The following is a 25,864-nucleotide window of genomic DNA, read 5'->3' as shown; positions in this document are numbered from 1 at the left end:
CCAGGAATTCCTATCGGGATTCTTCCAGGAGTTCCTCCTGAGATCCTTCCATGAGTTCCTCCTGGAATCCTTCCAGGAGTTCCTTCTGGGATTCTTCCAGGTGTTCCTTCTGGGATTCTTCCAGGAGTTCCTATGGGTATTCTTCTAGGAGTTCCTCCAGGGATTCTTCCAGGAATTACTCCTGGGATTCTTCCAGGAGTTCCTCTTGGGATACTTCCAGGAGTTCCTCCTGGGATACTTCCAGGAGTTCCTCCTGGGATACTTCCAGGAGTTCCTCCTGGGATACTTCCAGGAGTTGCTCCTGTTATTCTTTCAGAAGTTCCTACTGTGTTACTTCCAGGAGATCCTCCTGGAATTTTTCCAGGTCCTCTACTGGGGATTCATCCTCAGATACTTCAAAAGTTCCTCCTGGAATTTTCCTAGGAGTTCCTACTGGGATTCTTCCAGGAGTTCCTCTTAGGATTCTTCTAGGACTTCCTCCTGGAATTCCTTCAGGAGTTCCACCATGGATTCATCCAGGAGTTCTTCCAGGGATTTTTCCAGGTCCTCCTTTGGGAATTCATCCAAGAGATCCTCCAGAATTGCAGTAGGTACTCCAAGGAAAATTCCAGGAGAAACTCCCTGAAGAATCCGAGGAATTACTCCTGGATGAATTCCCAGGAGAGGACCTGGAAAAATTCAGGGAGAAACTCCTGGAAGTAACACAGGACGAACTTCTGAAAGAATAACAGGAGGAAGTCCTGGAAGTATCCCAGGAGGAACTCCTGGAAGTATCCCAAGAGGAACTCCTGGAAAAATCCCAGGAGAAATTCCTGGAAGATTTCCTGGAGGAACTCTTAGAAGAATACCCAAAGGAACTCCTGGAAGAATCCCAGAAGGAACTGTTGGAAGAATCCCAGGAGAAATTCCTAGAAGAATACCAAGTGGAACTTCTGGAAGAATTCCAGAAGGAACTCCTGGAAGAATCCCTGGAGGAACTTCTGGAAGAATCCCTGGAGGATCTCCTTGATGCATTCCCAGAGGCGGACCTGGAAAAATACTAAGAGGAACTCCTGGACGAAACACAGAAGGAACTCCTGAAAGAATCTCTGGAGAAACTCCTGGAAAAATTTTGGAGGAACTCCTGGAAGAATTCCAGAAGAAACTCCTTGAAGAATCCTAGGGGGAATTCCTGGAAGTATCCCATGAGGAACTCCTAGAAGAATACCAAGAGAAACTCTTGGAAGAATCCCACAAGAAACTCCTGGAAGAATCCCAGTAGGAAGTTCTGGAAAAGTTGCAGGACGAACTCCTGGAAGAATCTCAGGAAAAACTCTTGTAAGAATACCAGGACGATCTCATGAAAGAATTCCAGGAAGAACTCTTGGAAGTATCCCAGGAGAAAATCCTAAAAAAAGCCTTGAAGAATCTCAGAAGGAAGACTGAATGAACCCCAGGAGGAACTCCTGAAAAAATATCAGGACGAACTCTTGGAAGAATCCTAGAGAAAGTACTGGTAGAATCCGAGAAGGAACTTTTAGTAGAATACCAAGAGGAACTCCTAGAAGAATCCTAGAGGAACTCCTGGGAGAATCTTATGAGGAACTCCTGGAAGAATCCCTGGAGGATCTCCTGGAAGAAAACAAAGATGAACTTTTGGAAGAATCCCAGGAGAAACTCTTGGAAGTATTCCAGGAAGATGTCCTGCAAGAATGCCAGAAGTAACTCCAGGAAGAATTCCTGGAAGAAGCCTAGAAGAATCTCAGGAGGAACTACTGGAAAAATTTCTGGAGGAACTCCTGGAAGAATCTCTGGAGGAACTCTTGGAAGACTACCTGAAGGATCTCCTGGAAGAATCCCAGGAAGATCTCCTGGAAAAATCCCAGGAGGAATTCATAGAAGAATACCAAGAGGAACTTCTGGAAACATTCTAGAAGGAAGTCCTGGAAGAATCCCTGGAGAAAATTCTGGAAGAATCTCTGGAGGAACTCCTGGAAGAATTCCAGGAACATCTCCTGGAAGAATTCCAGGAACATCTCCTGGAAGAATTCCAGGAACATCTCCTGGAAGAATCTCAGGAAGAACTCCTTAAGAATCTCAACAGGAACTCCTCGAAGAATACCAAAAGGAACTTTTGGAAGAATCCCAGATGAAACTCCTGGATGAATCCCAGGCGGAAGTCCTGGAAAAATTCCAGGACGAACTCCTGGAAGAACTCCAACAGTAAATCTTGAAAGATTTCCAGGAGGAAGACATGGAAGAATGCCAGGAGGAACTCGAGGAAGAATTCTAAGAGAAACTCCTGGAAGAAGCCTTGAAGAATCTCAGGAGGATCTCCTCGAAGAATCTCTGGAGGAACTCTTAGAAAAATCCCTGTAGGATCTCCTGGAAGAATCCCAGGAAGAACTCCTGGAAGATTCCTAGGAGGAATTCCTAAAAGAATACTAAGAGGAACTTCTGGAAGAATCCCAGAAGGAACTCCTGGAAGAATCCTAGCAGGAATTCCTGGAAGAATTCCAGGAGGAACTCCTGGAAGAATCTTAGGAGGAACTCTTGGAAGAATACCAAGAGGAACTTCTGGAAGAATCCCACAAGGAACTCCGGGAAGAATCTCTGGAGAAAATTCTGGCAGAATCCCTGGAGGAACTCCTGGAAGAATTCCAGGAGAAAATTCTGGCAGAATCCCTGGAGGAACTCCTGGAAGAATTCCAGGAGGAACTCCTGAAAGAATCCAAGGAGGAACTCCTTCAAAATCCCAGCAGGAACTTCTAGAAGAATACCAAGAGGAACTACTGGAAGAATCCTAGATGAACTCCTGTTAGAATCCGATGAGGAACTTCTAGAAGAATACCAAGAGGAACTCCTGGAAGAATCCTAGAGGAACTCCTGGTAGAATCCCATGAGGAACTTCTAGAAGAATACCTAGGAGGAACTCCTTCAAAATCCCAGCAGGAACTTCTAGAAGAATACCAAGAGGAACTACTGGAAGAATCCTAGATGAACTCCTGTTAGAATCCGATGAGGAACTTCTAGAAGAATACCAAGAGGAACTCCTGGAAGAATCCTAGAGGAACTCCTGGTAGAATCCCATGAGAAACTTCTGGAAGAATCTCTGGAGGATCTCGTAGAAGAATCCCTGAAGGATCTTCTGGAAGAATCCCAGGAAGAACTCCTGGAAGAATCCCAGTAGGAATTCCTAGAAGAATACCAAGAGAAACTCCTAGAAGAATCCCTGAAGGAACTCCTGGAACAATCCCTGGAGAAAATTCTGGAAGAATCACTGGAGGAACACCTTGAAGAATCCCAGCAGGAAATCCTAGAAGAATACCAAGAGGAACTACTGGAAGAATCCTAGAGGAACCCCTGGTAGAATCCCATGAGGAACTCCTGGAAGAATCCCTGGTGGATCTCCTAGAAGAATACAAAGAGGAACTCTTGGAAGAATCCCAGATGAAACTCCTGGATGAATCCCAGGCGGAAGTCCTGGAAAAATTTCAGGACGAGCTCCTGGAAGAATCCCAGGAGTAACTCTTTGAAGAATTCCAGGAGGAAGTCCTGGAAGAATGCCAGGAGCAACTCCTGGAAGAATTTCAGGAGAAACTCCTGGAAGATGCCTTGAAGAATCTCCGGAGGAACTACTGGAAGAATCTCTGGAGGAACTCCTAGAAGAATACCTGTAGGATCTCTTGAAAGAATCCCAGGAAGAACTCCTGGTAGAATCCCAGGAGGAACTCCTAGAAGAATACCAAGAGGAACTTCTGCAAGAATCCCAGAAGGAACTCCTGGAAGAATCCCAGTAGGAATTCTTGATATAACTCTAGGAAGAACTTCTGGAAGAATCATAGGAGGAACTCTTGGAAGAATACCAAGAGAAACTTCTGGAAGAATCCCAAAAGGAACTCCTGGAAGAATCCCTGGAGAAAATTCTGGAAGAATAACTGGAGGAACTCCTGGAAGAAGAATCCCAAGAGGAACTCCTGGAAGAATCATAAGAGGAACTCCTTGAAGAATCCCAGCAGGAACTTCTAGAAAAATACCAAGAGGAACTACTGGAAAAATCCTAGAGGAACTCCTGGTAGAATCCCATGACGAACTTCTGGATGAATTCTTGGAGGATCTCCTAGAAGAATACAAAGAGGAACTTTTGGGAGAATCCCAGGAGTAACTCTTGGAAGAATTCCAGGAGGAAGTGCTGGAAGAATGCCAGGAGGAACTCCAGAAAGAAATCTAGGAGAAACTCCTAGAAGAAGCCTTGAAGAATCTCAGGAGGAACTCCTGGAATAATCTCTGGCGGAACCCCTAGATGAATCCCTGTAGGATCTCCTGGAAGAATCCCAGGAAGAAATCCAGGAAGAATTCCTGGAGAAACTTCCTTAAGAATCCCAGGAGGAACTCCTGTATGAACTCCCAGACGAGGACCTGGAAAAATCTCAGGAGAAATTTCTGAAAGAAACCCAGGAGGAATCTCTGGAAGGATCCCAGTAGGAACTTCTGAAAGAATCCCAGGAGAAACTCCTGGAAGAATCCTTGGAAAAACTCCTGAAAGAATCACGGGAGGAAATCCTCGAAGAATCCCAAGAGGAATTCCTAGAAGATTACCTAGAAGAATTTCTGAAAAAATCCCAGAAGGAACTCTTGTAAGAATCTCAGCAGGAACTCCTGGAAGAATTTCAGGAGGAACTCCTGGAAGAATCCTAGGAGGAACTCTTGGAAGAATACCAAGAGGAACTCCTGGAAGAATCCCAGAAGGAACTCCTGGAAGAATCCTAGGAGGAACTCCTGGAAGAATTCCAGGAGGAACTCCTAGAAGAATACCAAGAGGAACTACTGGAAGAATCCCAGAAGGAACTCCTGGTAAAATCCCAAGAAGAGCTCTTGGAAGAATCCCAGGAGGAACTTCTGGAAGAATCCGTGAAAGAACTCTCTGAAGAATCCCTGAAGGAACTTCTGGTAGAATTCTAGGAGGAACTCCTTGTAGAATCCTAGGATGAACTACTGGAAGAATCCCAGGGGGAACTCCAGAAACATTTCAGGAGAAACTCCTGGAAGAAGCCTTGAAGATTCTCAGGATGAATCCCAGGAATAATCTCTGGAGGGACCCCTAGAAGAATCCCTGTAGGATATCCTGGAAGAATCCCAGGAAGAACTCCTGGAAGAATTTTTGGAGAAACTTCCTGAAGAATCCCAGGAGGAACTCCTGTATGAATTCCCAGGAGAACCTGGTAAAATCCCAGGAGTAACTCCTGAAAGAAACTCAGGAGGAATCTCTGGAAGGATCCCAGTAGGAACTTCTGAAAGAATCCAAGGAGGTACTCCTGGAAATATCCTTGGCAGAACTCCTGAATGAATCCCGGGAGGAACTCCTGGAAGAATCCCAGGAAGAATTCCTAGAAGAATACCAAGAAGAACTTCTGAAAGAATCCCAGAAGGAACTCTTGGAAGAGTCCCAGGAGAAACTCCTGGAAGAATCCTAGGAGAAACTCTTGGAAGAATTCCAGGAGGAACTCCTGGAAGAATTCCAGGAGGAACTCCTGGAAGAATCCTAGGAGGAACTCTTGAAAGAATACCAAGAGGAATTTCTGGAAGAATCCAAGAAGGAACTCCTGGAAGAACTCCTGGAAGAATCCCACGAGGAACTCCTAGAAGAATACCAAGAGGAACTACTGGAAGAATCCCAGATGTAACTTCTGGTAAAATCCCAGGAAGAACTCTTGGAAGAACCACAGGAGGAACTCCTGGAAGAATCTCTGGAGGAACCCCTAGAAAAATCCCTGTAGGATCTCCTGGAAGAATCCCACGAAAAATTTCTGGAGAAACTTCCTGAAGAATCCCAGGAGGAATTCCTGTATTAATTCCCAGAGGAGGACCAGGAAAAATCCCAGGAGGAATTCCTAGAAGAATACCAAGAAGAACTTCTGAATGTATCCCAGAAGGAACTCTTGGAAGAATCCCAGATGGAACTCCTGGAAGAATCCTAGGAGGAACTTCTGGAAGAATTCCAGGAGGAACTACTAGAAAAATACCAAGAGGAACTACTGGAAGAATCCCAGAAGGAACTCCTGGTCAAATCCCAGGAAAAACTCTTGGAAGAATCCCAGGAGGAACTCCTGGAAGAATTCTAGGAGGAACTCCTTGTAGAATCCTAGGATGAACTCCTGGAAGAATCCCAGGAGAAACTCCAGAAAGCATTTCAGGAGAAACTCTTGGAAGAAGCCTTGAAGAATCTCAGGAGGAACTTCTGAAAAAATCTCTAGAAGAATCCCTGTAGGATCTCCTGGAAGAATCTCAGGAAGAACTCCTGGAAGTATTCCTGGAGAAACTTCCTGAAGAATCCCAGGAGGAACTCCTGTATGAATTCCCAAAGGAGGACCTGGTAAAATCCCAGGAGGAACTCCTGAAAGAAACCCAGGAGGAATCTCTGGAAGGATCCCAGTAGGAGCTTCTGAAAGAATTCCAGGAGGAACTTCTGGAAGAATCCTAGGAGGAACTCCTGGAAGAATCCTAGGAGGAACTCTTGGAAGAATACCAAGAGGAACTTCTGGAAGAATCCCAGAAGTAATTCCTGGAAGAACTCCTGGAAAAATCCCACGAGGAACTCCTAGAAGAATACCAAGAGGAACTACTGGAAGAATCCCAGATGGAACTTCTGGTAAAATCCCAGGAAGAACTCTTGGAAGAATCCTAGAATGAACTCCTTGAAGAATCTCTGGAGGAACCGCTAGAAGAATCCCTGTAGGATCTCCTGGAAGAATCCCACGAAGAATTGCTGGAGAAACTTCCTGAAGAGTTCCAGTAGGAACTCCTGAAAGAAACCCAGGAGGAATCTCTGGAAGGATCCCAGTAGGAACTTGTGAAAGAATCCCAGGAGGAACTCCTGGAAGTATCTTTGGAAGAACTCCTGGAAGAATCCTGGGAGAAACTCCTGGAAGAATCCCAGGAGGAATTCCTAGAAGAATACCAAGAAGAACTTCTGAAAGAATCCCAGAAGGAAGTCTTGGAAGAATCCCAGCAGGAACTCCTGGAAGAATTCCAGGAGGAACTATTGCCAGAATCCTAGGAGAAACTCTTGGAAGAATACCAAAAGGAACTTCTGGAAGAATCCCAGAAGGAACTCCTGGAAGAATCCCTGGAGAAACTTCTGGAAGAATCCCTGGAGTAACTCCTGGAAGAATTCCAGGAGGAATTCCTTGAAGAATTCCAGTAGGAACTCCTTGAAGAATCCCACGAGGAACTCCTAGAAGAATACCAAGAGGAACTACTGGAAGAATCCCAGAAGGAACTTCTGGTAAAATCCCAGGAAGAACTCTTGGAAGAATCCCAGGAGGAACACCTGGAAGAATCCTTGGAGGAACTCCTGGAAGAATACCAAGAGGAACTCTTGGCCCATATTTTCTAAGGGCCCACATAGCCATTGCCGTTAACGCGCAGCTATTCAATAAGACCATGCTGAGAGTCGTCGAGGAACTTTTGAAAAGATTTTTTTTTCGATTCTCCAGGGCATAGAGTATCTTCGTACCCACCACATGGTATAAACGTGTAAAAATGGCAAAGAAATCTCTCAGTTATTAACGGTGGAAATGCTCATAAGAACACTTGAAGTTGAGAAGCAGGCGTTGTCCCAATTGGGACATAATGCCAGAGAAAGGAAGCAAATTTACTACCCTTAAAATACTTATTCTAAAATAATCAAACACTGCTTATGAATATTGAAATGAATCTCATGCAGTGAATGGTGGCATGGTGAAGTTTATTTTTCGAACTCATGCGTACCCTCCCGCCAACCGTGTTGCACCGCAGCACGACTGCAAGTGCAAGTAGGGTTGTCGCAAATCAATCGATTATTTCAATTAATCGATTAATCGACTCACTAATCGATTAATTTTTCATCGATACCTGGCTCACTCAATAATCGAGATAATCGATTAACTGACGTCGATTATTTGTCGATTTTTCCAAAATAAAATGTCCAATTCAAACTACAGTGACGTTTTCCTGTAAAACATTGTTTTGTGTTAGGTTGTGTACGAAAATTTATCGCACAGGCAATCATAAAACCACGAATATGTTTATAGATCTAGCAGTTATTCATTTCGATATTATCTGTGCATTAACTCCAAATTGTCGTTTTCCAAGATCACCGGTGCGAGAATTGTTTTCGTTAAACACCGTCCTATACTGCGGTGAATAGCAAGGCAGCCTGCATTTTTGTCCAATTTTAGTTTATACAAGTTTTCAACATATATGCCTATTGTGGCATCCTGATGTGAGTGAGTCTTGGAGCGAACGTAGTAGTCGAGACGTTGAGTCTGGAAGTATAGGCTAGCACGCTTGTAGCTGTTGCAAAATAAGTGTATTTTAAAAAGTTCAATGCATATAGATGGTAGATATTTCATGCGTAACGATAGGATATCACATTGGCGATCCTGCCATGGTAATGGCATTGGTTTCAAAAAGATGTAATCATTATTAAATTGAAATCTATATTACATAATTGGAAAGTGAAAAATGTACGTCGGTATTGATTTTAGTGGTGTAAGTGAGATGGATGCGATGTTAAATGTGATGAAATCATTCACAGTGAAAGATAAAGTGATCATTCAGCAGAGTTGCCAGTTATGCTTCAATATTATTTCGTGCTAATTTAAAGTTTTTAAAGTTGCGTCGGGTGAAGCCCATGACCAACAGATGTGATAAACATGACGCTTGAGTAGAGTTTTAGCTCATTGCCAAGCAGTTTAAATGTTGAGTCGGGTAAAGCCCATGGCCAACAGATGTATTGAGTCGAGTATAGCTCATGGCCAATACAATAATTCATTTAAAAAAAAGAAAAGAAAGCTTGAGTAGAGTATTAGCTCATTGCCAAGCAGCTCAAAAGTTGAGTCGGGTGGAGCCTATGGCCAACATTTATATAGAGTCAAGTATTGCTCAAGGTCAATACAGCTAATCATGAGAAAGCTGCGTTTGAATATTTTTTTTTTATTTGATTATCTGAAATTTGACCATCTGAGTCGGGTATAGCCCAAAGTCATACATATATTGAGCTAAAGATCAATGGAGTTAAATATGAAGGTGCCGAAATACAAAACACTGAGTTTAGATGAGCTCTGAACTATGATTGAATGTTCGTTGGAATAATGTTAAATGTCGATTTACAACTTGATACCAGAATACCAGAAAGGAAATTGATAAAATGAATGTCTTGCAGGCTAAATTAGCGTAAAAATTGTATATGTGCAACTGCTTTAAGTGACTTGTGATAAGAAAACTGATGAGGTGAGATGAACAAAAATGTTATTTCAGAAAAATATGTTAGTTTTGGCAGCACTATTCTAACGCACACAGAAGCGCACCCGTACAGCTTTCTACACCCTCTTGCAATCGCTCGTACAGCGGTTGTCATATCAATGTCATCTGTATATGTAAAAATCGTCATATTTGGTGCACTTTCGTTCCTCCTCTCCGGTCACGGACTGCCGCTCCACGCGCTCTGAAAATCATGAATTGGAATTGCTATTGACACGAAAAGGGGAATGGACGGTGGTCTGTTCTGCATCCCGTTATCGGAGGAATGTTAAGCATGTGATTTAGTTGTGGAGAAGGGTGGCTACCACAAATCAGTTACACGGTTGAACCGTTTTCTCACGCTCATCGTCGAGAAGATGTGGGGTTTATTTCCAGTTGTGTTTGAACGTATACCATGTGACTCTCGTGCGTATATTAGTTATATTTGTTGTGCACTGACAGAGTGACAGATCATATCGCAAAGTTTGCAAGCGACGTTGTGTGAGAGCATTCGTGTTGATGATGTTCTTACAACAAGCAGAGTGATGATTACACTTACACTGTCTTGCGCATGTTTGCTTGCGATGTTTTGTTAAGGCACATCTATATTGAACGTTTAAAGCGACGCGTGAGCGTCAAGCAGAACCCATAACAGCATATAATTCTTTCGCAACGTATTTGTGATTACGAATACGTTACTGAGGCCACGCAAATGAGTTTTGTTAACTATTGAAGAAGCAACAAAAAATACCTCTCTCAACATCATTTATTGGACCAACGTTTATGTTGAATGGAACCTAATTGCAAACTTTTTCAAAGATTGTGTGATGATACACTGCAAGAGCAGCATATTTTGTTTTGTGCGATGCAACCACACTATGTCCAAAATTGTAGAATTTACAAAGCTATTTTAGGAACAGTTCTTAGGAACGACAACAGGAAGCGCGGATATTTTGAATAAATAGCATAAACATCAGTAATGTTGCCATTTTGTAAAATTGCTCATGATAATTCTCTACGCGCGAATATGTCGTTATTAAAATCAAATCAAATCCGGATGAGATCCGGAGATACTCTATTTCCATATAAGTTTGAGTCTGACAATAGAAGTACCCTAAACGTCTTGAAATCATGAAATAAATCAAAGTTTGCCAAAAATGTCAAATCATGCAACAGTTCATATATTAAGTTAAAATGAACTTATGCAAAAACTAATCACAATGCTTGATCACCACATGTATGCATATATTTTTTTTCTTGGTTCGGGGAGAAGTGTAAAGAGGTTTAATGTCGAAGCCACATATTACAGGATTATGCAAAATGTTTGTGGTCCATGTTTGACATTCGCATTAACAAGAATGATTTTCAAACATTTTTGAAAGGGGAGGATGTGGCATCCTGATGTGAGTGAGTCTTGGAGCGAACGTAGTAGTCGAGACGTTGAGTCTGGAAGTATAGGCTAGCACGCTTGTAGCTGTTGCAAAATAAGTGTATTTTAAAAAGTTCAATGCATATAGATGGTAGATATTTCATGCGTAACGATAGGATATCGTTACGCATGAAATTAGGACACCTATGATCTTTCAGCTACACTAACGAGACTATTAATTTGTTCGGTAAAATTTGTAAAACAAAAACACCAAGTCGAATTGTCCCATAATGAAATGTGCCCTCATTACATAGTTTTGTAACGTATTATACAAAAGTTAACGGTGTTTTGATCATCTTAATATTTATCTCAAAAGGTAACAGAATGGTAGGCAAATTGTGAAACTTTTATTGATATCCAAACATGTTTCAATCTCATCAACTTATTTTTGTATTTGTTTGAATGGATGGATGGGACTCACTTGCGATTTACAGCAGTATATTGTCTATCAATTAATTGGCCATGGATCATTATTTCATTGCCCACGCTACAAATTTTTACTAACGTTTCCATGTTTTACATCCACATTCAGCGTTTTCTTAGTCTTCCCAAAGTATCTCTTGAGATTCTCCCACATTTTTAAACGAATGTTTACAATTAAGTCATGGACGATTGGTTTTGGCCATGTGATTTCGGTTCTCGCTGTGTAATCGCTGTAGTTGTCTCTAGGAATTCAATATTAAGCTCAAATATGAGATTCCTTCATATTTTTCAGTGATTGCTTCAGAAATTCCTTCATGGATTCTTTCCCAAATTATTTCGTGATTCATACATTTCTTTCATACAATTATTTCGTGATTCTAGACATTTCTTCAAATGATTCTTGGAATTTATCCAGGAAGATGGTAGAGATTATCCCGAATTTCATCTCAAGCAATCAATTAGGAATTTTTGTAGAGATTCCTTCAGGAGCTCCTACAGTAATACCAAAGACAAATTCAAGACCTCCTTGTTCCTTGCAGTTGCCCAACATTTTATGGCTCATTAGGTAATCTAGAATGCCGTGAAAAGTGTACTGCGATCTGTCAAACTTGGGTACATTTTGCACTACCGAGGGACCGAATGCAGTACTAGAAATAGAGTTAATGTGCACGTGCTGTAGCCTTAGGTGCAGGAGCCTCATTTCTTGTAAGCGCACGGGTGCGCTATACATTGTGAGACCTTTTTTGATGCGCCTCATTTTTCTTGAGATGTGTCTCACTGCGGTCTCATGCGCTCCGTCACATGTGCTGTTTAAAATTCAGCGCAATAATTAAAGTGATTACAAAAGTTTTCAACGAGGGCCGAAATTGTAACTCTTGGATCGCGAGTCTTCGATCGTATCATGTACACCATCTAGACACCTGCATAATGAGGCGAAAATAGTTGTAGAGGCTCTTCGTTACTAAGCAGTTGTTTCACAACTTGGATACCGATGGCGAGCCGTAGCGCCGAGCAGCGTATGAGACGAGTCTCCCCGAGAGCACATCACCTAGCGCGCGCTTTTAGAATTTTCGTGAGCCTCCGTCTAGCGCAGCACACTAGGATTCCGTTGAGCTGAGAGACGGTTTGGTTGGAGGCTCGTCAGTACATTTCTGTGCTCCTGAGAAACATGTAACTCTAACTAGAAGTGGTACCTAATCTGAGCCCGAGTGGGACGGACCTGGTAATACCGCTTTTATAAATTCCAAGACTCCTTCAGGCATTATTTTCAAGTCGACTCCTCCAGGCATTTTTCAAAAAGACAAAAAAAAAAAAAAATACTGTCGAATTAATCTCGAGCGATTCCCAAAAACATTCCAAAATATTTCTCTATCACTTCCATCTAGGATTCCTATGGAACGCTCTACTAGAAACCCCTCATGAAACCGTACACGACGTCCTATATATTCACCTGCAATATTTGCCCTAAGAATCCTTACAGAAAATGCTCCACGAATTCCACCAGGAGTCGTCCACAGATTCCTCCTGCTTTTTTCTAGAAATTGTTCAATGATTCCTTCAAAAAACCCTATTAGGATTCCTGCGAGAATTCCTTCAGAAATTCCTCCAGACGTTACTAAGAGATTTTTTTTTCTACGATTTCAACCAGGATATCTAATAAAAACTTTTCCTCGGATTTCTTGGAGAACTTCTTGGAGTATTTCCTGAATGAATTCTAGGAAACAATCTGGAGGATTTTTTTTAAGAAAACCCAGAAGAAATAATTGGAGAAATTCCGAAGGAGAAGAAAACTGTCCAAAACTGCGTTTCCAGATTTATCATTGTAATGGAAGAGTTTTTACAGGTATTCTTCAAAGAATTTCAGGTATAATACTTGTTGTTTTTTAATAAAGAAACCTTGTACAAAATTTCAGTATGAATTTTTTGAGGAATAATCGGTAGACTTCATGGAAATCTTGTAAAAACAAATGAGGGATTCCTGAAATAAAAAAACTCGAGATTCTGGCCGATTTTAGGAGGAATTACTGTAAAAAAAAAGATAGAATCCCTTGAAAAAAATCTGGAGTAATTCCTAGAATAAAGCGTAGAGGAATCGCTGGATGAATTTATAAAGGAACTAATACTGTTTCATATGGTATGCCCTCTTCAACAATCTAATCCAATTTCTCTCGCCGTTCCCTTACGGTACCTATCTATCTAGTATTCATTGCTTTCTCCTCCATGCTCCCTCCTACTTCGAGCAAAATAGACCGATATGCCGATAAACAATTTCAATATAATTATCACGGTCGATACCTTTGTATGTTAATATTTGCCTATAAATCCTCAAATGTACTTGATTCCAACGAAAATAGCTTGAACATGAAGTGACATTCTATAACTCTTTACTTTTGCATTCGTTTTTTAACTGATTAACAGAAACTTCGTTGTTTCGTTTAGTATGTTGTGGGTCAAGCACTATCAAAGTTACCCCGTTTTACAGTACTCAAAAAACGGTTGAACCGATTTGCTTCATTTTTTCATAACAGACTCTCGTCAATGTACAGTTTTGAAACGCAAGTTACCGAACATGAGAAAAAACTGTAACTTGAGATATTAACGTGAGTCATGGCTACGCGATTAAGATTATTAAAATAGAAGAGTTTTTTGAGAACTTGTGGTGGTGCAAATATATTGAGAAACAAAAAAGTTATAGCGATTTGAATATTTATTTATGGCAGAATATTGAAGCTGCTGACACAAAATGCCTAGGAAAATCTTCGGTAAACTTTAAAAAAAAAAGCGAAATCAATAACTGATAAAAAATTTCTGAAGCAAAATCTGGAATAATCCCCTGTAATATTTCCAAAAGAAATCCTGATAGAACCTGCGAGAACAATCTGGAACAAATCCTTGTAGAATGCATGGAGGAGTCTTTGAAAACGATCATGAAATAATTTAAAAACAAAAAAATTTGAGGAATTTTTGGAAGCATGAATAATGGTGAAATTATGGGTGAAATCCCAAAAAAAATTCTGTCGGTAGCATCCCTGGTGGAATTCCTATAAGAGTCACTGGATGAATTCCTGCTGCAATTGTTTCAAAATCATTGGCCATTTTTGCCCTCAATGCATGATGTGAAATTTTAACGTTTTAACCTCAACAAAGGACCATAACAAAATATCCAGGTTTCCTGAGGAAAAGGGGAAATATCCAGGTCTTACTCCAAGAATTCTGCCAGAAGTTTCCATTAATATTCGCCTCTATTCAATTATTGAAATTTTTAAAATGAATTCATAAAGGATTCAATTCTAAAAATTTATTCAACATTTCCTCAGAGATTTTCTTTGAAGATTTCTGCAGCTGTTTTGCCTGAACATTTTCACGTGTCAAAAGTCTTTCAAAAGTATCAAGAAATTTATTCGTAAACTATCGTCAAGCTACCATTTCCCGTGCATTTAAAAAAAAAATCTGCACTTGAAAAAATTGTATATTTTTTCCAAATAATTTCCAAAAAAATATTAAAAAACTGTATTTACAAATTTCATGTTAAAATCGCCTCGTACCGTTCTATGTGACTATTTACCGTGCGTCTAGTTTTCGTCAATAAAAATTTCTTCAGAATTTACCCCCAGATTTATTTTAAAAAATAATCTAATAATTTCCAAGCCGTGTCTAATACACGACACTGAAGACGTAAGGCTGTTGAGAGTTGAGGGTGAAACACAGACAAACAGACGTAACACTTAGAACAAATCGCGATCAAAATCATAGTCACGAAGACATGTACGCCCAATGCTAAAATCGGTGTGTTTGGCCGATGGGCCAACAGATGGCGGTAGTGTGAAAACGTCAAACGCGAACAAAAACTATGCGTGCGCTGCGGGTGGTGGATTGGCCACCTACCATATATTTGAATCGGTCGTTAAAAAGGTGGTCGATGGACATTGGTGAGAGTGTGACGTCTGTTTGTCTATGGGTGAAATACGCGTACCTGTCAAAGCATACAAACACTAGTGGAATTAAATGGTTTAGTACTAAATTCGGTTTTTCATTTACTAATAATTCCTAAAAAATCCTAGACGTTTCTCTGGAGACTTTGAAAAATGACTGGAAAATTTTATTTATATGCAGCTGAAATTCCTAGTGAAAATCATGACGAAATGCTTACAGTAACACAGATGGATAATACGAAAAGTAACACTTTTGGTAATGTCACGAGAAATGCCAAAAAATCTTCAAAATACTCTTAAAGAAATTCCTGGCCTGATTTTATGATAAATGGATCTCACATCCCCTATTTCCTGTTCAGTTTCTCTTTGTTTTCTTAATTTTTGTTTGGTTTCTTATTGTTTTTTTCTGGTTCCTGTTTGGTGCCTTTTTCAGGAAAGAACTAAAAAGTTCCAGTCCTATACCATTCCTGGTCATGAGTTAACATGAGAACGGGTCAACGGATTTGCATTTTTTTTTTGTTTTGATTTGTCCAGGACTCCGACGCATTCGTGCGAGGGAAAATTCAATAAACTTTAAAGATAACGTTAGGAAATTGTGTGCTGTATTTTGTATAATAAACGCCCATAAACGCGCAGTATGCCGAGATAGCTAGGTTGTAATGTGAAAAAAAAACGAATGGATTAATAGCAAAAATTCTTTTAATCTTTGCCGTTTTCCTCCTTGCAGAATTGTGAAAAAATATTCAGATGGTAGAAAATTCTGAAGTAACCTGAACAGAGCTTACCTGAGTAAACTGAATATCGCCGAAGTTAGCTAGAAATTCCCGAGTCAATCTAAAAATGTAGTAGATATAAAAAAAATCTTGAAAAATGAATCAAAAGTTCATTTGAAAATCGTGCAGGAACTCATTCCAAAATATCCCTAAAATTTTATGACAATTCCGTAAACATTCAAGTGCTTCTGATTAATACGAATTGTTTTACAATTTCTTTAAGTTATTCCCTATAAATTACAATTAATCATGACACAAAATATCAATGGAAATTCAATCAAATTACTCTCCAGGAATAAGGAAACAAAACATAAATTTTCTACAAAGCTCGTTCATGTATGTTTTGCATAAATGGTTCAGTTCTATCTCTATGTGCTTGTTTTTTTCATTTCCATAATGTAAATCATGCAAAACGGGAGAGGGAGGGATTAGCTTCAGAATTATAAATGTTAACCATTGGTTCAAAGAAGTTGTATACTACCCAGTTAACCACGTATCGTATAAGAATGTGCATCCAAAATCACATATTCGTACGTCAAAAATCAGAATCGCATAACATGCCAAATAAGGCATTATCAAAGTCAACACAAGTTGTATATAAATCCCCAATACGATTCATAAACGACAATCTGTGTTGACAAACCAAACATCATATATAGAGCATCACAAAATCGCGTTATGTTGTATAAACTGACAGATCATATATCAATCCAGAAAGCATCATATGAAATCACAATAACTTAGCAAAAATTGCCTCCCAAACTTGGTATCTACTGACGATGGGCCTCACAGAACAACATAGCAAGTGTCGCTGAACATGAAACATGCGTTAATATTGGCAAATAATCACCACTCTGTTATATGATCCTTGGTGGTACAGTAGTAAGGTGTCCGCTCCCTAATCCAGAGGTCGCACGTTTGAGGCTTACTGGAGACTTTTTTTTTATTTTCATTCAAATTTTGTGGCATCGTATTTCTGATGAAGTCTGAAAAAGTCGTGCTAAGTACGCATATAGCGTCTGTTTGTCTGTGCATATAGCCTCCACTTTGGTACGTATATAGCCTTTTCGTGCATTCTATACGATTGAATTGATTCATATAGAATGATGTATAACAAAAGTTATACCGGTTGTAGGACATTTCCCAGAAAGTCAAACCCCAGAACGACATTCCCCAGAATGACGTTCCCCAGAAACCCATTCCCCAGAATGGGACATTTCCCAGAAAACCATTCCCAGAATAGGACATTCCCCAGAATGGGTTTTATACGTTTCTAAAGAGTGGAAAAAAATGGTAGTTTAGTTTTTTTTGTCGTTAAGAAATGTACCTACTGAATTGATTCGAATTCCCAGATGCTTCGAATTCCGAACACAGACGTCAATTCACCCAAAATATTATTTTGTCAAATTCATTATAATGGATCTCAAGCGAATAAAATCGGAATTGAGTTAAAAAATCTTTTGAACGGCGACTGTTTGCTTCCTTTTTCTCAGGCAAACCATCTAAGCTGCCGTCCATAAATTACTTGGTCTTCCTTGGGGGGTGGCATACAAATTTCAAAAAGTTTGTACGGTCAAAATATCACGAAGGGGGAAAGAGGTGGTTTTGTGGCTAAGTGGTTCATCGGCAGACCCAACCATAATCTTAGGAGAAAAATGCTGTTTAAAAATTTTCTCAATTGTGTCTTAACTAATTTCATAATTGTGCTACTGTCGTTTCCCTGAATATCATTTCCCTGAATGCCACCTCTCCGAATGACCCGTTTCCCCGAATAGTGATGCAGTTCAAACAGGTGCAAGAATAGTCTTTAAGGACTGGGTGCTGAACTAGAATGAATAATTAGCAATTAAAAGAAGAAGATAATATAGATTTGAACGTCATCCTCGACTAAATATATCTTGCCAAAAATGCTAATGATGGTGAAACTCGAAAGAACCGCCAATCAAGTGAAGAAGGGTGCATATTAGATGACCGCTTCGTTACCACCTCGAAACACAAAAGTTATGATAATTATAAGAGCTAAAAACTTTTCAGAAACTAGGCTATTCGGGGAAACGCGTTGTTCGGGGCACTGGCATTCTGGAAACTGGCGTTCGGGGAAACGACATTTGGGGAACCGACATTCGAGGAAAAGTAGCTCAACCGTTTAACATAAGCTGTTCCTACATATGCCATCCTGTGTTTTATGATCAAACTTGATCCAAGCTATTGTTTTTTTGTTTTCATAGTTATTCTTCCTTCTTTTAAAATTGGCTGTTCTTTCTAATTGTACTTTCAAAGGGAGATTGGTGTAGTGTAATATGTCACAAAGTAAATTAATGGAATTTGTTTTTCGGCTTTCATGGCATATTCTCCCTTCTTTTGAACATATGCTGTTCTTCCTAGGTTTATTGTCTAAATAATTAGGGATGGTACACATATTATGTCACGCTAAATTTTAACTTTTTCGACGAGAAAATCGTCAAAAAATATAAAAATCGTCCAAATGGTTCGAACTACATTTCCGACCATAGGTGGTTAATTTTAAAGATTTTTTTATTTAAAGATTCTCCATTCAATAAATGAGAGACCGCAACAAACCAAAAGTCCTACCGTTAAAAATAAAATAAAAATACGAAAATGTTTTACCTATGAAAATTATGGTTTTCCTCCAAATTTCCAGTTAGATGCATTCACTATTTACTATTTACCATTTTCCTGGATTTGAACACCTCAAAGATCTCTTGTTATTTTTTTTCTGGGGAATGTCCCATTCTGGGGAATGGTTTTCTGGGGAATGTCCCATTCTGGGGAATGGATTTCTGGGGAATGTCCAATTCTGGGGAATGGAGTTCTGGGGAATGTCGTTCTGGGGAACGTCATTCTGGGAAATGTCGTACAATCGTTATACCTACCAAAATGCTGGCTGGGTAATAACATACTGAAATTCATCTTGATTTGAAAAAAAAAATTGCTCAAAGAAACAATTTACTAAGCCATGAACCTCAACTTCATGATTCGAAATTACTTCTATTAAATTTTAGAAGAATTTTACCGTGCACGTCGATCCGTATTTACAAGGATTTATCTATTAGGGGCAATTCTCAAAACTGTTCAATTTAAATTTCGAGCTAGTTAGCACGGCTGGGGTTACATGAAATGTAAAATTTCGTAATAATGTAAAATTTTACTACAGAATGCTAATAAATGAAACAAACTTTAAAGAACGAAATACCTGCTAACACTTATTGTCATCATGTTTAAAACTTAGTATTTCATTTTGCCCCACCCGTTTTAGCTTACTCCGGTGTACCTTATAGCAGTAATATCTCAAATTTTCAAAAAAATGACAATTAATTCGATTAATCGAAAAATACAAGTCGATTAATCGTTATCCATAATCGTCATTCTTGGACAGTAATCGATTACCAACTAATCGATTAATTGAGATTTTGCGACAACCCTAAGTGCAAGGATATGAAGTCAGCAAGGAATTTTAAATCACACGCATCGTCATACGCTCGCATCTCACACCAGCCGAGAACTTTATTGTTGCGCATAGAACTAATTCTCCGCTGTGCGCATTACAGAAACAAACTTCCGCACCAATGTTTTCCCTCAGCGGAGATACGGAACGCAATTTGAGGATGCGATTACCCTCTTATTACAACAATACCAGCGTTCGTTCTCACGCCAGAAGTCTTATGTCATTTTTCTTTTTGTGAGCTTTGTCGGTGATGAAAATGTAAATAAATCAACGTCAGGCTAATTTTTGTTCGGTCGAACCTGAATCGGGTTGTAGCTGGAACTATGATTCTGGATGGGTTTCACCAGTCCAACGAAGATTCAAAAACGAATTCAACATTCGACGCTGCGAGAGAAAGAGCGAAAAGGAAGGGCTGCCAAAGGCACAATTTAATGAAATCATGGCGATGATTTCAGCTGTTCGATGAGTTTTATGCATGATTTTGACCTATCGATTATGGTCAAACGGTAGGTCAACCAATGTTGGTCTCCAAGGAAGTTTGGTAGAAAACAGTATGATCAATGTTTTCTAGAAGAACATTTTTTGTTAAAACGATATTGCCATACATTAAACTAGCAAAATACCTTAAAAAAGCGTATTTTTTCGGGTATCCGTTTCAAAGATGTCAAAATTAATGTACTTAAAACATTTTATACAATTTTAACGTCCAAGAGACTTTGAAGCATAAAGGCTTAGGCTTACCATTCATGAGCTCAGATTATTTTTTTGATAAGTGGTTAGTGAGATAACGACAATCAAAATTGAGCCAGTTTTAAAACATCGAATATTGAATAAATCCCTTAGCAGTGATTTCCGACCCTATGTGCCATGGACACTTTTTCATGTCTCAAGGTCCTCTATCTACCCTAAAAATATGCACAACCAGGAAGCAAACACCCTGTATTTCGATCGCTGTCAGATCCGATCCACATTGTATACTAATAACTAGACCAAGAGAAAATATTTGGATAGTCAGCTGGCAAGTTTTATAGAATCTTTTTGAAGACTATTCTGAAACATCTGTAGGTTTTTTATAATCAAATTTTTTGACGTGAGATTTTATTTTGTTTTTGGTATAAAGGGTGTAAGTGGGCATAATTGTACATGTACATGTATGGAAATGTATGTATGTCTCTATCTTACTTACTTACTTGGTAGAGCAGAAAATTGAATTGAAGTCACTAAATGATTTAGTTCTGGCATGCATCTCTCGCCTCTGAAATTTGTATTCTTTATGTTGCAATTTCTTCATCAGGATACGTCCATAAATTACGTCACGCAAAGTTTGGCCATATTCATCCTCTTCATTTTTTCTCTATATTACTCTTTTTGTATAGATTTCAATTTTTATATGGGTAGTCACGTTTCCTTGTAACCCCCTCCTTCCACCTTCTGTATGGGACGTAATTTATGAATTTTGTTGAAAGTTTTTTTCAACTTGTTTACATTGTAATGGGTCGAAGAGCATGAAAATATATTTGATTAATCTTCAAAATAAACTTATAGAACAACTAGATATGGACGACACACTTTCAGAAATTTTTTTGGATCCCCACCATAGACTTAATTTTTTTTTGGTGAAATTAGGTTTAATTTATGGAAATACGACTATGAATAAAAAAAACGGAGCTGAATTCCAATTGTGAGATACCTTGGGCGTTAACGGGTTAAGGTGTTCCTTCACCCCAAACTTGACAAACTGGTCATCATAACTCACCTACCGATATGCGCCATTGTGGTAACCGGCAAGCAGGATCGAACCCTTGAGCTTCAGATCTATTCTCAGAGATGCTAACCAATCGGCAATCCCTGTCAGTTCAGCTGGCTTGGTCGAGTTTGTCAACGGCTTTTGAGGTGAACGAACACCTTCAGTTTGATTTTGCAATTTCTTGCAAAAATTATGTTCCGCTAGTGCCGGTTACCACAATACTGTCTTCAGCAAACTTGCTTCGTTGACCGGGAACCTCCGAATGAGTTATAATTTGATTCAGATTTCAACCACCGCGTGGCGTTGGCGTCAGTACTCGGTATGAACTACCGATAAGGGCTAATTATGCGATTGTTCGAGAATGCGAACAGATAGCGCCTTCAGCGCGTGTGGCGATTTGGTTGAAATGTTCCGTTGAAATATGTCACCAAATTGCAAGGAAATGGCAGTCAATTGCAATTCAAGTTAACCGTCTCCAATACAATTTATACCGCCGGAGTAGTTATGATTCTCTAGTTTGACACCAGAAGAACAAGCTCGAAATTATTCATTTGAGTACGATTTATTCGTGCTGTTCGGAATTTGAATCAAGGTGTTCGGAATATGAGACAGAATTAACCCAGTGTTCGGCATTTGAATCAAAATGTTGTTCCATTCCTTTGTGTAAAAACAATACTAAAACTAATTAAATCAACAATATTATCGGTACATCCAACAGCTATCAGTTAGACTTTGCGAAGAAATTAAAATTTACACAAATATCAGCTAATTTTTGCCAATCAGATGCATTTGAAGTCACTGTTGGCCTTAAGTGTTCAGAATATGAGACAAAACGGTATAGAATTTATATTTCCGCATTACTTGGTTAAAAATAGTTCCAAGAAACGGTATGTGGGGAAAAATAAGACAACTTTTTCTTTCAGTTTTTGGCCTATGAGCGGCACCACTATGTACTGTGTGGCACTGGCTGGTGTTCATGAATATTTGCCCAGATGGCTGTTGCTAGGAAGCGTCATCGTCACATATCGCTGGAAAAGCACAGTTGGGTTATACCTACCCTGTACCCACTTGCTTCAACCCACTGAGGCGTACCCCCCTTTTCGTTCCTCCACGCGATAATACAAAAAAAAAGCATTATGAAAATCCTTTCTTTTCCACCAGTTTTCCAGCACACTAGCAACTCGCTACATTGAAGACACACGCCTCGATACAATACATACCAACCAAGAGGGAGGCCATACAGCGCGACTCAGCTCTTCCGAGTGCGAAGCTTTGACCTGACCTCTCCGACCTTATTACCCATTCCTTTGTGAAAAATTACGTGACTCTTGCCTCGATTCGAAACCCTTTCTCACACACTCGAGTGATATTCGGGTTCAAGTAAGCGGGAGGGCAAGCGCCACTCCACAATCGGTGATGGCAACAGGATTTCACCGGCTTGTGTCACTGTACTTAAAGTTTCCACCCAACCAAGCTTGTGCTACAACTGTTAGAAGCGATGGAATTATGATTGAAGTGGGAGGGGGAAATCCAGGACAAGGAAAACGGTGCTGTTGCATTAAGAGTACTTCAAGGTGGTTGCATGATAGAAACAAAGAAAATTGGGTAAAATTATACATACAGAGAGTAAATTTCTCGACGACTGAGACTTTCAACCTCGGAATTTATTTTGTTTAAGAGTATAATAATATGACCTACATTGAAGATAGCGCTTATGAAATATCGAGTCACGCTGATTGATGTTGCATTTGTGACTCAGCTCATGATATGAATTCGCACATTTAAAGAGTTTCATGGCAGCTTTGGGAGGAAATGATGTAGGACAAGCTAAAGTTCAGGAGAAAAGAAAATTAATGAATAAGGAACGTTACAAGCAGAAGTTGGAACAGTAGTGGTAACGGTTGCGGCTACAAAGCAAAGCCATCCACTGAAGGTATCTTGGTTCGATTCCTGGTCGGCCCAGGATTTTTTCGTAATGGAAATTCCCTTGACTTCCCTGGGCATAGAGTATCATCGTACCTGCCACACGATATAGGTATATGAAATGGCACCTTTGGCGCAGAAAGCTCTCAGTTGATGACTGTGGACGTGCTTTTAAAAGCTGAAAAGTAAGCTCTGTTCCGGGGAGAAAAACGAAGATAAATGTATCAAATGGAAGCTCAATATAAGGCTGACATATCTTGTTGAAAGGAGTTGTGTTAATCGAAAGGTGAGAACAGCGCTACGACGAACACCTGAATGACACTGATATCACACGCAGTAATAGTGAAAACAGCATATGAAATGACTAATTTGTAGTACAGTATGTCTTGTTCTTGGAATTACATCCTCACTGGAACACAGCCGGTTTCTCAACTTAGTGTCTTATGAGCACTTCCACAGTTATTCACTGAGAGATTTCTTTGCCAAAGTTGCCATTTTCGCATTCGTATACCGTGTGGCAGATACGATTATACTCTATGCCCAGGGAAGTCAAGGAAATTTCCATTACGAAAAGATCCTGGTCTGACCGGGAATCGAACCCAGACACTTTCAGCATGGCTTTGCCGCGGCTAAGGAAGGCCCCCAAACATATACAAATTTAGGAAATTTCATTACGGGTAGGATCAACTCTCTATTATGCCAATAATCTCGATTGATACAGTTCTACGTGGTAACAATAAGCGTCCTAGAGGGAGGGATTATCATACACAAATTTCTACAGAGAAAAACCATGCGTCTCCACCAGACAAGCCAGCAAAGTACCTGCAAATCTGTCATACACAGAACACTCACAACTCTTCCACTTTTCCTCTTCTAATACAGTGAAGTGTACAAGAGAGAGTAACAGATTAAGAGCTTTCCATTCATTTTCTGATTTCCATATGTTCTTCTCATCCCTTCTCCCCACTTTAGGAAATGGATTTCTGATGCGTACCTCTACTGGGACGAGATTCGCAAAACGGCCGACGCTTCCGAAGCCGGTGTGGCTCAGCTTTCCGCGTACATCTTTTCCAGCACGGATCCAGCGATTGTGAGGGTAAGTGAAACTCTCTTTCTACTTGCAATTCAGGCCTCCACCATATGACTGGTATCGTAAAACGAAGGAGCTTTGATAATGAAGGTAACTTTAACAGTACCGGACACACAACCTACTACACTAAATTATATAATTTCTGTTAATCAGTTAAGCAAAATGAATGCAAAAGTAAAAAGGCAGCGTCCAGCGTCGAGTTTGATTTTGCTCAATCCACCGATGGACAGAGCCAATATTTGACGAACTGATCGTACTGTTCGTAGGGACGTTGCTCGAACATCGACGTCAGTTTTTCAAAATGAAACTTCGACGTCCCATGAACTGCCGATGCAGATGTGAGACAAGTCAAAATGCATGAAATCAAGATGTTTTTCTAGGGATTTCTTCAGGAATTCTATCTGGAATTCCCCCAGAGATTCCATCAGAAGTTCTTTCAGAGACTGAAACTGGATTCCATCAGGAGTTCCTCTAGCTGTTCCATCAGAAGTTTCTCCTGGGATTCCATCAGGAGTTATTTCAGAGATTACACCTGGAATACCTCCAGGGATTCCATCAGAAGTTCCTCTAGAGGGATTCCATCAGGAGTTCTTCTCGGGTTTTCAACAGGAGTTGCTCCAATGACTCCATCCTTCAAGACTATCTTTAGAAATTCCTCCAACGATTTCATCAGGAGTTCCTATAAGGATTCTATCATGAGTACCTTTAGGGCTTTCATCAGAGTTATTCTGGGGAGTTCATCAGGAGTTCCTCCAGGGATTCCATCAAGAATTCCTTCAGAGATTCCTCAAGAATTCCTCTAGAGATTTCATCAGGAGTTCCTATAAAGATTACATCAGGAGTTTTTCAAGGGATTTTATCAGGAGTTCCTCCAATAATTTCATCTAGAGTTCCTTCAAGAATATATTTACTAATACTTACAAGGATTCCATCAGGAGTTCCTCCGGATTCCATCAGAAGTTTCTCTAGGGAGTCTATCAGGAGTACTTTTAGGTTTTTCATAAGACTAATTCTGTGGAATTCATCATGAGTTCCTGCAGGGATTCCTTCGTAAGTTTCTTTTGAGATTTCACCTGGACTTCCTTAAGAGATACCAACAGGAGTTCCTCTAGAGATTATATCAAGAGTTCCTCGAGGAATTCCATCAATATTTCTTCTAGGAACATCATTCCTACAGAAATTTCATCAGAAGTCTCTAAAGGGATTCCATCAGGAGTTCCTATAGGGATTCAATCAGGAGTACCTTTAGGGCTTCCATCAGAGTTCTTCTTGAGATTTCATCAGGAGGTTCTCCAGGGATTCCATCAAGAATTCCTTCAGAGATTTCATCTGACATTTCTCCAGAGATTCTATTAGGAGTTCCAGAGATTATATCAAGAGTTTCTTGAGGAACTCCATCAGAATTTCTTTTAGGGATATCATAAGGTTTTCCTCTAGAGATTTTTTAAGGAGAGCCATCAGGAATCTTATCAGGAATTCTAGGGATTGCATCAAGAGCGAGGGAATCCATCAGGAGTTACTATAGAGATTCCACCAGAAGTTCCTTCAAAAATTCCATCTTGAATTCCTGCATAGATTACATCATGAGTTACTCAAGGAAATGCATCAGCATTTCTTTTAGGGGTTGCAAAGGGGATTCCAGGGATTTCATCAGAAATTCCTTCAGGAACAGGGGTTGCTCCAATGACTCCATTAGGAGTTCCTTCAAGACTATCTTTAGAAATTCCTCCAACGATTCCATCAGGAGTTCCTATAAGGATTCTATCATGAGTACCTTTAGGGCTTTCATCAGAGTTTTTCTGGGGAGTTCATCAGGAGTT

The 25,864-nt window shown here is 39.9% G+C and overlaps 1 protein-coding gene across 1 annotated transcript in view; it reads left to right on the top strand.

The window, feature by feature from the left end:
- The window catches only part of LOC5576648 (D-aspartate oxidase), a 117,426-nt gene that overhangs the window by 72,291 nt on the left and 19,271 nt on the right, over positions 1–25,864 (top strand). Inside the window, exon 3 of the mRNA XM_001662754.2 lies at positions 23,927–24,050. Coding sequence (XP_001662804.1) covers positions 23,927–24,050 — 124 coding nt within the window. The remainder of the gene's footprint in view (positions 1–23,926; positions 24,051–25,864) is intronic.

Source organism: Aedes aegypti, chromosome 2 (genome assembly GCF_002204515.2).
Source record: "Aedes aegypti strain LVP_AGWG chromosome 2, AaegL5.0 Primary Assembly, whole genome shotgun sequence".
Classification (NCBI taxonomy): Eukaryota; Metazoa; Arthropoda; class Insecta; order Diptera; family Culicidae; genus Aedes; species Aedes aegypti.
Note: the sequence above shows the minus strand (reverse complement) of the source record. Positions and strands in the feature narration are given on the sequence as shown.